At 40.1% G+C, this 17129-nt stretch overlaps 1 protein-coding gene across 4 annotated transcripts in view; it reads left to right on the forward strand.

The window, feature by feature from the left end:
• The window catches only part of MRRF (mitochondrial ribosome recycling factor), a 55788-nt gene that overhangs the window by 182 nt on the left and 38477 nt on the right, over positions 1-17129 (forward strand). Inside the window, exons 1-4 of one of the 4 annotated variants that reach the window (XR_008700577.1) lie at positions 4-685; positions 5579-5790; positions 11011-11166; positions 16588-16706. Coding sequence is in view for 3 of the 4 variants with exons in the window: in XM_055541050.1 (XP_055397025.1) it covers positions 609-685; positions 5579-5790; positions 11011-11166; positions 16588-16706 (564 nt within the window). In the remaining variant the exon portion in view is untranslated. Of the gene's footprint in view, positions 1-3; positions 686-5578; positions 5791-11010; positions 11167-16587; positions 16707-17129 lie in introns of those variants that run through there. The other 3 variants (XM_055541050.1, XM_055541052.1, XM_055541051.1) reach the window with 3 other exon arrangements.

The following is a 17129-nucleotide window of genomic DNA, read 5'->3' on the forward strand; positions in this document are numbered from 1 at the left end:
TCCGGGACCCGGAAACCTCTACTCAGGGACCTCTAGGATACATTAAGGGGGCCTAAACACCGTCCCCGACGCGTTCCATTAAAATCCGGCTTGACCTTTACGGCTGAGGGCGGGACCTGTCGATCCGAGCGAATCGCACGGGTTGGGGACGGGGCTCGTTTCATCACCTAGGGACCTTCAGAATGAGAGCCGGGCTGCTAAATAGTAGCATCTATTTAGTAGCCTGCTAACTGGCAGGAACATTTTATTTTTCAGAACAATCCTGTGGGAATAGGTATTTTTTTTCTAATCCCGTATGCTGGAGAAATGGAAACTCGGAGAAATAAAATCAGGGTCGTGTCGCTATGAGTGAAGTGAAAGTGAAAGTCGCTCAGTCGTGTCCGACTCTTTGTGACCGCATGGACTGTAGAATCCATGGAATTCTCCAGGCCAGAATACTGGAGTGGGTAGCCTTTCCCTGCTCCAGGGGATCTACTCAAGCCAGGGCTCGAACCCAGGTCTCCCACACTACAGGCGGATTGAGTGATGGCGCCCAAATTTAAGTCTCACCTTTTAACCATTACTCTGCTGTCCAGTGGCAAAACGGTTGTCATTTCAATTGCCCTTCTATGTTTATAAAGTGCTTCTGCAACTCAGCTCATTGGATCGCTCCTCTAACCCTGATGAATAGTATTGTCATCCACAGGTGAGATTGGGGTCCAGAGATTTTGACCTACCTAAGGTTACATACCTATGAAGTACTGGAACCAGCACTCTTTCCCAGGTCTTCTTTAAGTTTGTTGCATTTTTATCCTTTCACTCACCCTACTGCATTCTCAGAATCTTGGGGAGCTTCATAGTTAGAAAGAATGAAAACCTGGTCTGACCCTCTGTATTATAGTTGAGAAAAGAAAACCTGGGTAGAAGAAATGACTTAGTAGAAGTCTCAGGTCAGCTTCCACAGGTGCTTTTTGAATACAAGGTACAGTAAGTTCCCTGCATACAAACCTTCAAGTTGTGAACTTTCAAAGATGGGAACGTATTATAAACCTATTGCAGTATAGTAGTATATAGCTGGTTGTGTTAGGTGGGTACCTAAGCTAACTTTGTTGGACTTACTAACAAATCGGGCTTATGAACAAGCATTCAGAACAGAGTTTGTTTGTATGTAGGGAACTCACTATAGTTATGAATCTAAAAAGGATGATGGGCAGGGAGTAATGAGATAGGAATATCAGAAACCAGGCCTCCTTAGACAAAAGCTGTTTCTCCACCTGTTCAAGTGTCCCATCCTTCCTTTGGCTATGCCAGGGACATGATCCTGCCCATAGTCAGATACTGTAAATGCCTTTACTTGTTGCTGAATTTAGAGAAGAACATGACCTCTTATCTCTAAGTGAAAAATCTGGCAAACCAAGAGATCATGGAAGCAGTGTTGGGGAGTAGAGCCCAGGACCTACTGTCTGTGGCTTTGATTTCTGTTTTGGTGCTAGCAATATGACTTTGAGGAAGGACAATCTAGACTTTCACTCATGTAGTCTTCATATTTATTCAGTGTCTTCTGTGTTCAGAACTGTGCCAGGGACTGGGGATGCAGTCTTGAACAAGACAACCATAGTTTAATCCTTGTAGTACTTATAGTCAGTTCTTATGGCGGGAATAAGACAATGATCCAATAATGATTGTTTAGTCCCTAAGTTATGTCCGACTCTTTTGTGACCCCATGGCCTGTGGCCCGCCAGGCTCTGTCCGTGGGATTGCCCAGGCAAGAATGCTGGAGTGGGTTGCCATTTCCTTCTCTGGAGGATCTTCCCAGCCCAGGGATTGAACCTGCATCTCCTGCATTGGCAGGCGGATTCTTTACCACTGAGCCACCAAGGGAACCCGATTAAATAGTTACACAAATATTAACTGATATTGTTAAAGTAAGTGCCATGAAAAAGTACATGGTACTAAGAAAAGGGGCCATAGGACATTTGACCTGTTGGGCTAGAGAAAACAGCCAAGGAAGGCATCCTCTGAGGAAGTGGTACTTCAGCTGAAGTCTGAAAGAGAAGTTCATTAACGAGGTGAGGGAAGATCATTCCAAGCAGATTCAACAGTATTTTTGAAGACCCTGGCGCAGGAAATTATTCAAGGAAATGAAAGACTAGTTTACCAATTTGTACAATGTAAGCGGTAATCACAATGTTGCCTGGTTATTGTGGGAATCAGGTAATACACGTGAAAGTATTTTATGTACAACAGGGACCTGTGTGTGCACACTCATATTACAGGAATCTGCATGTTATGAACTAATGTACAACTGAATTGGTAGGGGTTGCTGGGATGGTGGATAAGCTAGGACTTTGTCTTCCTCATCTAGTTCTTTCCAAAGTTAAAATGCACCTTCTATGGGAAGTGGGAAAATTCAAGTTTTGAGAATCTCAGCTTTGGATAAAGAATACGTGCCTCAAATAGTTTTAAAAAAATATTTAAACAGTTTGAAAAATAATGCCAGTAATTGCACTGTTTTATGTACACCGTATAGGATAGTGCTTAAGAGCACAAACTGTGGAACAAAAGTGCCTGAATTAAAATCTTGAGCAAATTGTTTATCTTTGCCTCTGTGTCTTTATCCGTAAAATGGGTATAATAATAAGTACTTATCTCCTAGGGTTATTATGAGGCTCAAATTAGTTAATGTATACAATACAGTGCTTAGAACTGTTTCTGGCACATAGTTATTACCAGCTATTATAAGCTATTGTTTCATTATTATTGTTATAATTACCTTTTTAAAGGCTCATTAATATCACCATGAAAAAGGTGCAGTGGAAACTGTAGCTCAGAGAGGTTGATCTCCCCAGGTTCACACTGCTAGTAAGTGGGCAAACTGGCATTTCAGTTCAAGACTTCATCCAAAGGTCAGATGTTTCCTGCTGCATTTTTTTCCGACTGTAGGTTAATTTTGTTGTAGAATACTTGGGCTTGCAAGATGGTTCCTTTCCTTGTCTTTACTTCTGTGCTGAACTGAGTGCTGATATGAATATTCTTGAGATAAAGAGTCCAAGGGGCTGCCTTTATTGAATTTCCACTTTGAAGTTTCCTGACTTCTGTGCAGTTTAAAATCCATGTCTTAAGCATTTCAGCAATGTGGTTTATTTATAGAGTCGTCTTCCGGTTCACGTGTACTGGGTCCGCTTTTGGGTATTGAGTTTTCTGTCAAAGGTTGTTTATTTCTAACCCATTTTGATTTCCTGTTGCTTTGTGGATTGGCATTATGACCTGCAACAGGAACACCAGGAAACCTGTCTTAAATGGAATAGCCAGATTGAGACCCTGTAGATCAAAAAAAAAAAGCACCTTATTATACAGCCATATTTGGATATAAGTGTGGGTTAGGCATTGGCTGTATTAGGCAAAAACCTAGATATAGAAACCTCATTTAGAGGCAAAATCTGTGAACAGTGCTGCCGCTACAGAGCAAACCTATTAGCTCCAGTCTCTTGGTCAATGACAGTCTCTTAGAGCCTGAGTTTCTACATCTATAAAGAGGAGATTATTATACTTTTCTTTGTGGCATTTTTGAGAGGATTAAATGAATACTAAGGGTAAAGCCAGAAGGCTGGGCCTGACCTCTGTTAATAGTAGCTATTGATAATGATTAAAAAGAGGAAACATTTTTTTATTTTTTTATCTAGATCTGTTTTTACTGACATCATACACCGATCATTGAAATCTAGCATCTCTTGCTATTAAAAATTCCATCGGGAGAAATTATTTGCCTTTGTGCAACTCGTTTGCTTTTTTTAAGGAAAAAAAGTAATAATTATAGCAGGTGGCACATTCCCAGCACTGTACTCAGTTGTTACATTCACTACTTCATTTTATTTTAAAACAAGATTTTTTTTTCTCACTTTACAAATGAGGGAAATGATGCCCAGAAAATGAAATGAATAGCCACAAGTTGAAATTCATATCCAGATATGACTGACTCTTGGCTTCCTTGTACTTTAGTAATGACATGTAAGATTTCTTTGTTGCGTCTGACTCTGACATGGAAGTTTTTGAAAGGAAAGGCGATAGCTGTCAACAGATACTCTTTAGGGGGAACTCCTGTTGTCTGTTAGACACCGCTTCATGTGTTATACCTACATTAACTAATTTATTTTTCCCAACGCTAAGAAATAACTATAATTATCTCCATCTTATTACAGTTGAGGAAGTCAAGGTGCAGTGATGTTCAGAAGCATTTGGGTGTGGTGGAGATGGGCTTGGATTCTAGATCTTCTGTCTGCAAAGCCCATGCTCTTACTCAGACTGTAATGTGTGTGTGTATGTTAGTTGATCAGTTGTGTCTGAGCCTTTGCGACCTCATGGACCCAGCAGGTTTCTCTGTCCATAGAATTTCCCAGGCAAGAATACTGGAGTGAGTTGCCTTTTCTTTCTCCAGGGGATCTTCCCGGACCAGGGATCAAAGTTGTGTGTCCTGCATTGGCAGGCAGATTCTTTACCACTGAGCCAACAGGGAAGTCCCACATTTGCCCGTAAGCTAGAACTGTTGTTCTGTCCCAGGGGTAGCTGTACGCTTTAACATCTTTCCACAGTCAAAAACCTCAGAAGGATCGTGTGTAACTTGTGTTAACACCGAGGAGGGTGGCATTTTCCAGAGCTTTAGTTCTATAACATGGAAGACCTCAAACCTCAGCCATGCTTCAGACTCACATGAAAGTGCATTCTAATTGGTAATCAGTGCATAAGGAACCAAAGAAAATTTTAATTAAATGCTGTTGTGTGAATTTTCCAGTCATTTTATGCCTGTTGAAATGATTTTATGTAAAATTCTCTTCCAGTGCTCTGCTGTTACTCTTTATAGTGTAACTTTATCAAGATTTTGTGCTTTTTTTTTTTTTTTTTTTTTTTCCTGTAAGGGTTTAATTACCATCATTAAGGATTTAGGCTGCTATGCATTTACTTAACTCTCTTCCCTGTGTACTAATTGGCATTTGCTGTAGTGGAAAGAGCATGGCGATTTGGCGTCCTACAGACTGTGAGCTAGATATTTAAATCTCTGTGAGCCTTAGTTTCTTTGTCCTATAAAATGGGGCTAATCATACATCCTTGTACAGCTGTTAGGAGGAGGGCTGGAGATAATGTATTTAAGTTATCTAGTACAGCGGTCTCCAGCCTTTGTTGGCACCAGGGACTGGTTTCGTGGAACAGTTTTCCCACTGATGGGAGCTGGGCAGGGGGTGGGGATGGTTTCAGGGTAATTCAAGTGCATTGCATTGACTGTGCTCCTGTGAGAATCTAACGCTGCAGTTCATCGGACAGTAGGCGGAACTCAGGCTGTAACTCGAGGGCTGGGGAGTGGCTGTAAATACAGATGAAGCTTCTGCTGGCTCACCTGGTGCCCACTTCCTGTCCTGCCACCCAGTCCCTAACAGGCCACGAACTGGAACGGGTTGGGAACCCCTGACCTAGCACACAGGTCAAAACAGATTGGTGGGCTCTGCTGATAGGATTTGCTTGCTAACTGGTACAGATTATTTTCTGAAGTTGCACTAACAAGAGAGTCTGTTTTACTTAGATCTCCTTTTTGTCTTGTTCTTTTTAGTGGATGTTCACAAGGATTGTCTTCAGTCATGGCCTTGGGTTTAAGGTGCTTCCGCTTGGTCCACCCTGCATTTTGCAACTCCCTTGCAGCCTTGACCAGACCTGTTTCAGAAGTCACACTGCAGACAGTGAGAGGAAGACAGAACGACCAGGGGCGATGCATGGCCTATGCCGCCGTACCAGTCCGTCATTTTGCTACCAAGAAAGCCAAAGGTAGAGACGTGACCTCCTCGCCCCTGTCTTATATTTAGCCCTTGAATGATCAGAGCTGGAAGAGATCTCAGAGATGTTCTGAATTTCTCCCCATGCCTCACGAAGAAGTGATGTCTCAGGTGGATCAGTTGATAGGCTTGAAAGGTCACAGGGACAGATATGATATTAGAGCTGAGGGTCTGTTTTCTCACTTCCATGCTGCCTCATATGTTGCCACAGCTCAGAAAACGACTGTTTTGTTTTAGATTTAGAATTAGAGGTGTAAGTGCCAAGCAAACCAGAATACTTGGGACAGGGATCAATGTATTTTCTCCTTCCAGGAAGATCTGTGTTGGAAGTAAAATTAAAAGCAGAAGTTTGTGGGGTGAAGACGTATGAGAGCCGAGGATTTAGATGGATGATCTTAATGGCTTGTGTCATCCAAGAATGAGACTTTGATATAACTCAGATCTCAGCTTAAACGTTGCTTCCTCAGGAAAGCCTTCCCTGACCTCTTAGGCTGGGTCAGTTCCCTTGTTACATGCACTTGTGCACACTGTTATTTTATCTTTGATGTACTTAGCAAAGCACTAATTAATTAATTAATTGTAGGGTTGATTATTGTTTGTTATGTCTTCCATACTGGACGCTGTGAGGAAAAACTCCACCTCTGTCTTTTTTTTTTTTTTTCCAATCTGTGTCTTTTGTTTAGGAGCGAACAGGGCCTGATACATAGTATATATTAAAACGTTTTGTTGAAGGAATGAATGAGTGACAGAACATTGTCAAGCAGACCTGCTGTTAATACTTGTAGCCGTGGGTCAGGGAGTTCACTCGCAAGGATGGTGCTTGAAATATGCTACTGAATGTTTTTTCCCCACTGCTTTTCTTTTATGGTTTTACACAGACCTTCTCCTTTCCTGTTAACAGGAAAATTAACAAGTTGCTAGAAAAGCATTAATGCATAGAAAACGTATATTCAGTTAATAGTGATAAAGGTAATAACTTTTTGATGTGTAGTTGCTTTATATATTTTTTTAATTCACATACATTTAATCATTTAATTTGATCTTTATAAATTATCTGTTGAAGGAATTATAATTACCCAGTGAAGAAATCCTTCTCAGTACCTAGTGAGCCACGCACATGTCTCACCCTTTTGCGAGTGAGGGAGCTGAGGTCCACGTGTAAGACCTTGGCCCGTGATCATGTGCAGTTAGCGGCAGAGCTGGAATCCGGCCCTGTGCCCGCAGCACTGCAGTCTGGCGCACCACATAGTGGCTGCAGCACGTAAGCAGCGTCTTTTCATATTCAACTGCATATTCAGCTTTTATCATCTTGGGTTGCCTCTTTAAAAACTTGGTGGTTTGACTTTTTCCTTTAGATTTATTGGATTCTTTCTATATTACGAATGCTGATCCTTTGTCAGTATGTATATGTTATGGGTATCTACTTTGCCTTTTAACTTTATAATGTCTTTCATTGAACATCAGTTTTAATGCAGTCATATTTTTCAGTTCTTTCCTTTATCATTTGTGCTTTTTTGGCCTTATTTAAGATACCGTCATCTATCCCAAAGTCATAAATCTCTTCTTCTGTATTTTCTTCTAAATATTTTGAAGGTTTTTACTTTTCATATTTGGGTCTTTAATCCATAATGGAATTTATTTCGGAATATGATATGAGATAGGGAATCTAATCTTATTTCTTTTGGAAGTGAGTAGTAAGTGTGTCAGCCTCACTTCTTTTTTCAAAAATAAAACTATTTTAAAATCTGTTTATTTTTGGCTGTGCTAGGTCCTCGTTACTCTGGTGGGTTTTCTCTAGTTGGTGGCGACTGGGGGCTCCTCTCTAGTTGTGGTGCACAGGCTTCTCACTGCAGAGGCTTCTCTTTTTGTGGAGCATGGGCTCAGTATTTGTTGCGCCCAGGCTTAGTTGCCCCTCGGCATGTGGGATCTTCCTGGACCAGGGATCAGACCTGTGTCCCCTGCATTGACAGGTGGATTCTTCACCACTGTACCACCAAGGAAGTTAACCTCACTTAGGGAAAACTCTTCTTTACTCCCAGATCTGTAATGCCTCCTCTGTCATATGTAATGTTTCTTCATATATATGATTTATTTCTGAGCTCTTGATGTGTTGAACTGCTCATCTCTCCCTGCACTAAATTCCCTAATGCCTGAATCACTGTCATAAAGTCTTGAATCTGGTGGTATAGATCTTTCCCTTCAGAATACACTAGCTTTTTCTTCTTCTTCTTGGCCTTTTCTCTTCTCTGTGACATTTATAATCATATTGTCAGGTTTTCTCCATATAGATCTTACACAGTTCTTCAATTGGGTTTATTTCTAGAGTATCATCATTTTTTGTCACTTGGTATATAATGTTTTTTAAAGTCAACTTTTGAGTTATATATAGAGAAAAAGTGTGTACATAAATTGTAAATGCTCAGGGAATTTTCACAAAGTGAACACAACCATGTAACTATCACCCGGATTAAGATACAGACGTCGCTTGTACTCTGGAAGCTTTGCTCTTGTCCTTTTCAGGTCTCTCCCTTCAAAAGACAACTCCCTCTCTTGACTTTAACACTGCAGATTTCGCTTTGCCCCTTTTGAATTCAGAATGGATTCTTTTCATGCCTGGCTTCTTTTGATAACAACCTACACGTATGATTTGTCCATGTTGTTGTCTGTAGTAGTTGTTGGTACATTTTACTTTTTTTTTTTTTTACAGTATCCCAGTGAATGTGTGTACCATGATTTATGTATGTTTTCTGTAGCCAATGGATATTTGAGTTGCTTCCAGTTTTGAGCTAAAATAAACAATGCTACTGTGAACATGCATTTTAGTGCCCATAAGTTTGCCTCTCTACTGGGTGTATACCAAGAGGAAGGATTCCTGAGCCTTGGGTCATGTGTACATAAATTTCAGTTCAGTTTCAGAATATAGGGTTTCCCAGAGTGGTCATGTCAGGTTACTCTCCTCCCCAGGGTGCTTTAGTTTTCTATTTGCTAATTACCCGTTATCTACTTGTGAACACTTGGTATGGTCAGCCTTTTTAATTTTAGTCATTCTAATGAATGTGCCGTTATATCTCATGGTTTTAATTTGTATTTCATTGATGAATAATGATGGTGAGCACCTCTCATTTGTTCACTGGTTATTTGGATATCCTCTTTGTTTCCAATCTTTTGCCCATTAAAGAAAATTGACCTGATTTTTAAAAATTGACTTGTAAGAATTTTAATGTATTCTAAAGACAAGACTTTTGCATATATATGGATTGCTGATAATGATGACCTTTTCATGGTTTTTTTTTTTTTTTTGGATGAACAGAAGTTCTTAATTTTAATGTAGTCCAGTTTGTCAATCTTTTACTTTTATTAGTAGTGCTCTTTCTTTCCCGTTGAAGAAATTTTCCCCTGCCTTAAGGTCAAAAATATATTCTATATTATTTTTTGCAAGAGTCATTGCTTTAAGTTTGTCTTTTAGAAATTATGTGTTCTGTTTGGTTGCTGGCGAATAGGAATACTTTTGATAATTATACATTGATTTTGTATATTGCAACTCTGCTGAACTCTTTTATTAGAACCGTTGTGTATTTTTTTGGATTTTCTATGTAGATAATTAAAATACCTATATTTAATGATAGTTTTGTTTTTCCCTCCCCAATCTATATATCACATACCTTTTATTTCTTTTCTCTTTCCTCCATCCCTCTTCCCTCCTTCTCTCCTTTCCTTCCAACTACATTGTCTAGGAATTCTAATATAATTCTAATAAAAGTAATTTTTTATTGGAGTATAATTGCTTTACTGCTGTACAACAAAGTAAATCAGCTATATGTGAATAAAAGTGATTATTGATAGTAGTCATCCTTGTTTTAGTCCTGACTTTATAGTGAATACTTCTTATGTGTTAACATCAAGAATTATGTTTGCTTTATTTTTTGGTAGTCTCTCTTTTAAGCAAGTGTCTTCTGTCCCTGTTTTGCTAATAGTTTTTTTTTGAATGGGTATTAATTTTTTTATTGGTGCTCTTACTGCATTTATTGAGTGAGCATTTAAAAATTTTTTTCAGTCTATGAATGTGGTGGCTCAACATTAATAGCCTTTTCTGATATTAAACCACTTTTGCATTCTTGGTATAAGCCCTCATTGTTCTTATGTGTAATGTGCATATACATTGCTTGCTCCATAATCTGTGTGTTGCTGGATTTGGTTTGCTAATATTAATTTAGGGCTTTTGAGTCTGTATTTGTATGTGAATTAGTCTTAATATAACTTTCTGATACTGATGGGCGTAAGTTCCTTTATGGGTAATTTGTCTTTTCTCTTTGGCTGTTTTCACAGCCTCTTTGTCCTTGGTTTTCTGCATTCACAAAATGTCTAGGTATGAATTTGCTTTTACTATCCTGTTTGAAACTGTTTCTAAATCTGAAAATTCAGCTCTTTCATCAGTTCTGAAAATTCTAAGCCGTTAGCCTGTTAACTTCAGAGCTTTCAAGCAAGATGATGACACAAGCAAATAAATGTTCAAAAAAAAAAAATCACTCTGCTGCTTACTGGTTGGTTACTTTGGGCAAAACATTTAAATAGCTGTTCCTCAGATTCCTTATCTGTAAAATGGGAGCAATAATAATCTCTGTTCGTCCTATGTCAGAGAGCTGCTTTGAATTCTAATAGAAGAATGTACTTGAAATTGCATTGCAAATTGTAATACGGTATACAGATAGCACAGGATCTAACTTATTGTAGATGTTGAATGAAATTTGTTGTGCATGATCTCAGTAAATGTTGAATATTTAATAAATAAACAAGTATAAGATAGTAGTGTTTAAATGTTTTTATTTTTTTCTGTCTTCCCACACCTTACATAAAGGAATGCAGGAATATTTGTATTACTCACGGGAGTGAGCTATGCATATATATGTTATAGCTTATGAAACATCACTATGATGGTTTGGATACAAACTAGAATTTTACTCAGTTCTCAGTATTGTTGGTTTTCTAAAATATAAGCCATTGTCGCTACTGCTGGTGGTGTTTCATGTTGCTAAACCACTGCTGTTCTTTCTGTCTGTACCAGCCATCAGATACTTTGCATGGCCTTGTTTTAGGATTCATTTTTAAATGAATTAATATATTTTCTGTGTCTCTCGTTTTCTTAACTCATTGTTTATTATCTCTATTTATGCTTTTTTTTTTCTTTTAAATTCATTGAATGTTGACTTTCTAGCCAAAGGGAAAGGACAGTCCCAAACCAGAATGAATCTTAACACTGCCTTGGTTGAGGATATCATCAACTTAGACGAAGTGGATGAAGAAATGAAGTCTGTGATAGAAGCACTCAAGGATAATTTCAATAAGACTGTCAACATAAGGACTTCACCAGGTTAGTGAGTGAACCTGTGTTTTGGAGAGGGGCACGGTGGCAAGAACATTGCTTTGGCAGAACTGGATTTTACGTATCAATTGGTGACCACTGGCAGTTACTTTACTTCTCTGGTGTTCAGTTTCCTTGTCTAATTCCCACCTTCTAGCTTTGGGATGGGGATGAAAATAAGTGAGGTAATATGTGTAATGATTCTTGTAGAGTGCCCAGCATGTATTAACACTGCATTTATCCGTTTAGCAAATACTTGTCTGCTATGAACTAGTCATCATGGTGGTTCACAGTAAACAAAAATAGGCATGATCTTTGCTCTCATGGAATCATACTGTCAGAAAATGGGACTTTCATTATTACTGTACTCTAAAAACTTGTAGGTATTTCGTCTCATAGTAACTGAAATATTTGGTCTGATTTGTCAATTTTTTGTCCAAATTGGCCATTCTTATCCCTTACTGGGAACCTACTGTCTACAGACATGCCCACCTGAGGCATTTCTATACCCCTGGGCTTGACTAGGAAGATTCCGTTTGGGTTAATAACTTCCTGAAAATGGCTTTTCTAAGTGGGAAATGTCAGAACTGTCTAGGAGAACTGTTTGCAGATGTGATGGAAGAAGTGAGTTGTCAGCTAATGGTGCAGGCAGGCAGGAAAAATCCAATTGCTATTAAATTGGCCTTTTGGAAATTGTCATCATCCTAGAGTCAAGCCCGGGACCCCCTCGGAAAATATCTGTGGAGCTTGGGCTGCTCCCGCTCACATCTTGGTTGGGATAGTTCATAAGAAAGCTAGAAATTATTTCATGAACTTGTTCTTAAGAAAACCAAGTGAAAAATCTACAGCTCCATCTATAAACACCAGCAGAAACATCAGAGATGAGATCCAATGTGAAACCAGAAGACCATTCTATCATTTGTCAACCCTGGGCTGGGGCATTTCTGCCTTTGCTGACAGTAGAACGTGCCATTCAATCTCTCCCAACTGTTTATTTTAAACTTGCTTATTATTTTAGGTATGAAGCTGATAAAGTGCTTTGTCTCCCCTGTGCTTTCTGGCCTGTTAACATTCTGCAGCCGAAACCAGAGAGCAGTTTGAGAGGAGCTCAGGGAGAAATGTGATACTTCAAATTGGCCAGCAAGCTCCACTCTTGTTGAACTTAAAAAGATGATGGGCCTGGAAAGAGGTTGGGAGTGTAATTTGTTAAATGTTAACCTCTGCAAAAATGAGGGGCAGGAATGAGGCTGAGGGAGATGCTCGCTGGGGACAGATTGAGGGAAAAGGATTTGATGCATTATGTCGGTACGGATTTGGGGAATGGGAACCACCACAATTGCATGGTGAAAAGCCCATGTTGGGACTTCTGTGGTGGAGGATCTTACGGCAAATCAGGAAGGCTGAATTAAGATCCGTTTTCAAAAGGCCTCCCGCTGGTATTTCCTCTTTGCTTCTTTCTCTTCAAGGTTATGTTTGTACAGTGTTCTGTGTAGAACTTGGGGCCATGAAGAGACTCAGTGAAACAGGCTGAACTTAGCCAGTCTTTCATTTTATTTTACTTTTTTTTTTTTGCCAGATTATTCCATATCGTCTTTCAGTACTATCTGAACCAGCAGATACTTTCCCACTAATGCCTCTGTCTGTCTACCAGCAATTTCTGTCTCCAAGATTGAAGACAGAATTGATTGCTTTTAATAGTTGTCTAAAATACAGGTTTGTTTCTTCATTCTTGTCCTCTCATTCATTCATTCATTCATACATACATTTATTTATTCATCAGTGCACTATTAAGCACTTATTCTGTGCTGTTTAATAGGTGCTGTAGATTCAGAGAGAAAAAACATTGTCCCCCACCTTCCAAGAGCCTAGATCCTAGTGTGTAGGGATAGACACATAAACCACATAGCAAAGCAGAATGGTGAAGATCATGACTTTGGAGTTGATCAGGTCTAGGTTTGAATTCAGGCCCCATTAAGGGCTCTTGTGACCTTGGACAAGTTATTTTCTGTGCCCCAGTTTCCACATCTGTAAAATGGTGGAACTGTCTCACAGGTTTATTTGATAATAAAAGCAAATAAATTATAGAAAGCATTTAGAACCATGTCTTGCCCTAGGAAGGGTTTGGTAAAGATGGGTCATCATTATTATAGATTTGTGTGTAGGATCTTGGAGCTCATAAAGGATTTGTAATCCAACCTAAGAGGTCAGACAGGATTTCTGAGATTAGATGCAATCATAGCTGAGGGTTCAAGAGTGAGCAGAAGTTATCTGACCATAGAAGGGTGTCCTTAGTAGAAGGAAAAATATATGCTGAGGATCCTAAGGCAAGACAGAACGGACTGTTATTAGAGAAACTAAGTAGGTTAGTTTGGTTAAAATATAGGGGAAAGTTGAGACATAATGATAATAGCGTGTATTGGGCCCTTGTATATTCCAGGACAATATAAGGGCTTTCCATAAACTCTTAACTCTCATAACAACCCAGTGAGATAAGTATGATTTTAATACCCTGTTTAGAAATCAGGAAACAGATGCCCAAAAGGTTGAGGAGACCTTGCCAAAGTTACACAGTTCAGGAAGTGGCAGGGTTGGTATTTGAACCCAGGTCATTAGTCTTCAGAATCATAGACTTTTCCAGATTGAAGCCAGTGGCGTCAACAGCCTTCTAACTTGTGATGGCATTAAATTGAGTTGAGTACTGTGCTTCAGATCAGATCTTTGGGCCATAGTGTGGAACTGCATTATCCTAACAGTTTGCTAGGACAACTCCCAATTTGTTTAAACGACTGACACCTCTACCACCGCCGCCACCACCCACCACCACCACCACCACCCCCCCCCCACACACACGGTGTGTCAGAATGAGCCATTCTCGAGTGATTCTTAAAATGAATGGTAAAATTTTCTTCTAGTTCTCATTTGCATAGGAAATGAGGGAGTTTGAGTAGTGCCCCTTTTATTGTCTTGTAACAATATACTTGCCTTCTTGACAAGAAAATTTTGCCCAAGGTTTTCCCTAATTCAGATATGGACAAAGATCAGATCCAGGGTATCAGTGAAGTGGTAATAATTGGTGGGTTTTTTGTTGTTGTTCCTAAAGGGAGTCTAAGTGCCAAAATCAAGGTGGTACAAGGTAACAGTTCCAAACCTGGCTGCAGGTCTGAATCATGTGGTCATCTTGAAAGAAAACAAGCGCCCCCAAAATCACAGGCTCCTGAGCCCCTACAGAATCAGGATCTCTGGGGAGTGGGACCCAGGAATCTAAATTTAAAAGCTCCCTGGGGATTTCTGAATGGTGCAACTCAAGTTGAATTCCACAGATAAGGGAAAGAGACTTGATCACAGTTGGAAGTAAGCACACCTGAGTTGGGGCTGGGCTCTTGCTGGGTTTTCCTTTTGTTAGCTCTGTGATTTGGCTCATTTTACTTCCCCAAGTTTCTTTCTCTGGTGTAAAGTGGATATAGTGATACAATGTTACAGACTAGTTGTGAAAAGGGCTAGTAAGCAGTACCTATTTTTATGTTTTTGTGTGTGTGTGTGTCTATTGTATATTTGCTTATTTATATTGAGTTGTAATCTACACTTTAATCCTGTAAAGAATTTTTTAATTGAGTTGGAAACCAAGATACTGAGAAGGTGACTGACTTGCCTGAGGTTTCATGTTAGTAAATGGTGACATAGCGGGAAGGGTGACCAACACTTTCCAGTTGCAGCTCTCAAAGTCTTGTCACAGGAAACCATGCAGGACCAGGCAAGTCAGGATCGTTGGCCACTCTAGTGCTGGTAGGGAATTTCAACCTAGTTTTGTCAACATTTCAAAGCTCTTTCCATCACACGACACCACTGCTTCTATAAAAGTCTGGAGTCCGAGAAAATGAAGTCTGTCACTGTTTCCAGTGTTTCCCCACCTAGTAAAGTAATGCTCAAAATTCTCCAAGCCAGGCTTCAGCAATATGTGAACCGTGAACTTCCTGATGTTCAAGCTGGTTTTAGAAAAGGCAGAGGAACCAGAGATCAAATTGCCAACATCCACTGGATCATGGAAAAAGCAAGAGAGTTCCAGAAAAACATCTATTTCTGCTTTATTGACTATGCCAAAGCCTTTGACTGTGTGGATCACAATCAACTGTGGAAAATTCTGAAAGAGATGGGAATACCAGACCACCTGATCTGCCTCTTGAGAAATTTGTATGCAGGTCAGGAAGCAACAGTTAGAAGTGGACATGGAACAACAGACTGGTTCCAAATAGGAAAAGGAGTACATCAAGGCTGTATATTATCACCCTGTTTATTTAACTTATATGCAGAGTACATCATGAGAAACGCTGGACTGGAAGAAACACAAGCTGGAATCAAGATTGCTGGGAGAAATATCAATAACCTCAGATATGCAGATGACACCACCCTTATGGCAGAAAGTGAAGAGGAACTAAAAAGCCTCTTGATGAAAGTGAAAGTGGAGAGTGAAAAAGTTGGCTTAAAGCTCAACATTCAGAAAATGAAGATCATGGCATCTGGTCACATCACTTCATGGGAAATAGATGGGGAAACAGTGGAAACAGTGTCAGACTTTATTTTTCTGGGCTCCAAAATCACTGCAGATGGTGACTGCAGCCATGAAATTAACAAAGGCTTACTCCTTGGAAGGAAAGTTATGACCAACCTAGATAGCATATTGAAAAGCAGAGACATTACTTTGCCAACAAAGGTCCGTCTAGTCAAGGCTATGGTTTTTCCTGTGGTCATGTATGGATTTGAGAGTTGGATTGTGAAGAAGGCTGAGCACCGAAGAATTGATGCTTTTGAACTGTGGTGTTGGAGAAGACGCTTGAGAGTCCCTTGAACTGCAAGGAGATCCAACCAGTCCATTCTGAAGGAGATCAGCCCTGGGATTTCTTTGGAAGGAATGATGTTAAAGCTGAAACTCCGGTACTTTGGCCACCTCATGCGAAGAGTTGAGTCATTGGAAAAGACTGATGCTGGGAGGGATTGGGGGCAGGAGGAGAAGGGGACGACAGAGGATGAGATGGCTGTATGGCATCACTGACTCGATGGACGTGAGTCTGAGTGAACTCCAGGAGTTGGTGATGGACAGGGAGGCCTGGCGTGCTGAGATTCATGGGGTCGCAAAGAGTCAGACACGACTGAGCGACTGATCTGATCTGATCTGATCTGATGGGACCAGATTCCATGATCTTCATTTTTTGAACGTTGAGTTTTAAGCCAGCTTTTCCACTCTCCTCTTTCACCTTCATCAAGAGGCTCTTTAGTTCCTCTTCACTTTCTGCCATAAGGGTGGTGTCATCTGCATATCTGAGGTTATTGATATTTCTCTAAACATTAGTTGAATCTGAATTGATAGGGACTTAGATGTGAGGTTACTAAAAGTCCTTCTGAATTCTAAAACGCTTTCTTTAAACTTCCTTTTAGGAGCCCTTGATAATATCACTGTGGTGACTGCTGATGGGAAGCTTGCTCTCAACCAGATCAGCCAGATCTCCATGAAGTCGCCACAGCTGATACTGGTGAATATGGCCAGCTTCCCAGAGGTAAGGTGGCCTTGCTCAAGGGCTCCCTCTCCATGGTCTCCCTTGTAATGCAGGAGACTACAGCAAGTCAGGAGGAAGTATTCCCTTCACTTTGGGGTGAAACAAGAGACAAGGCATAACAAAGGGAATTTAAGGATAAGAAAAGCTTTCTTCCTGTTTCTAAATTCCTTTTCTATTTTACTCAAACACTATAGAGCCCAGGCAAGTAATTTGGATACTGACACAGGTCCCATCTAAGACAAACAGTAGTGGCAGTGGGGTAATTGCAGGGGCAGGTGTAAACTGCAGAGCGTGTGCCCTGTCTGAAGGGAGCAGCCTTTGCCCAGTTGCTGCTGATCCTTCCCAGGCAGAAATGTAGACCTGGTAATCAGATACTACCAGATACTAAGACTTTTATTTACAGAAGAAGCCAATAGCCCCAGT

This window comes from Bubalus kerabau, chromosome 11, assembly GCF_029407905.1.
Source record: "Bubalus kerabau isolate K-KA32 ecotype Philippines breed swamp buffalo chromosome 11, PCC_UOA_SB_1v2, whole genome shotgun sequence".
Lineage (NCBI taxonomy): Eukaryota > Metazoa > Chordata > Mammalia > Artiodactyla > Bovidae > Bubalus > Bubalus kerabau.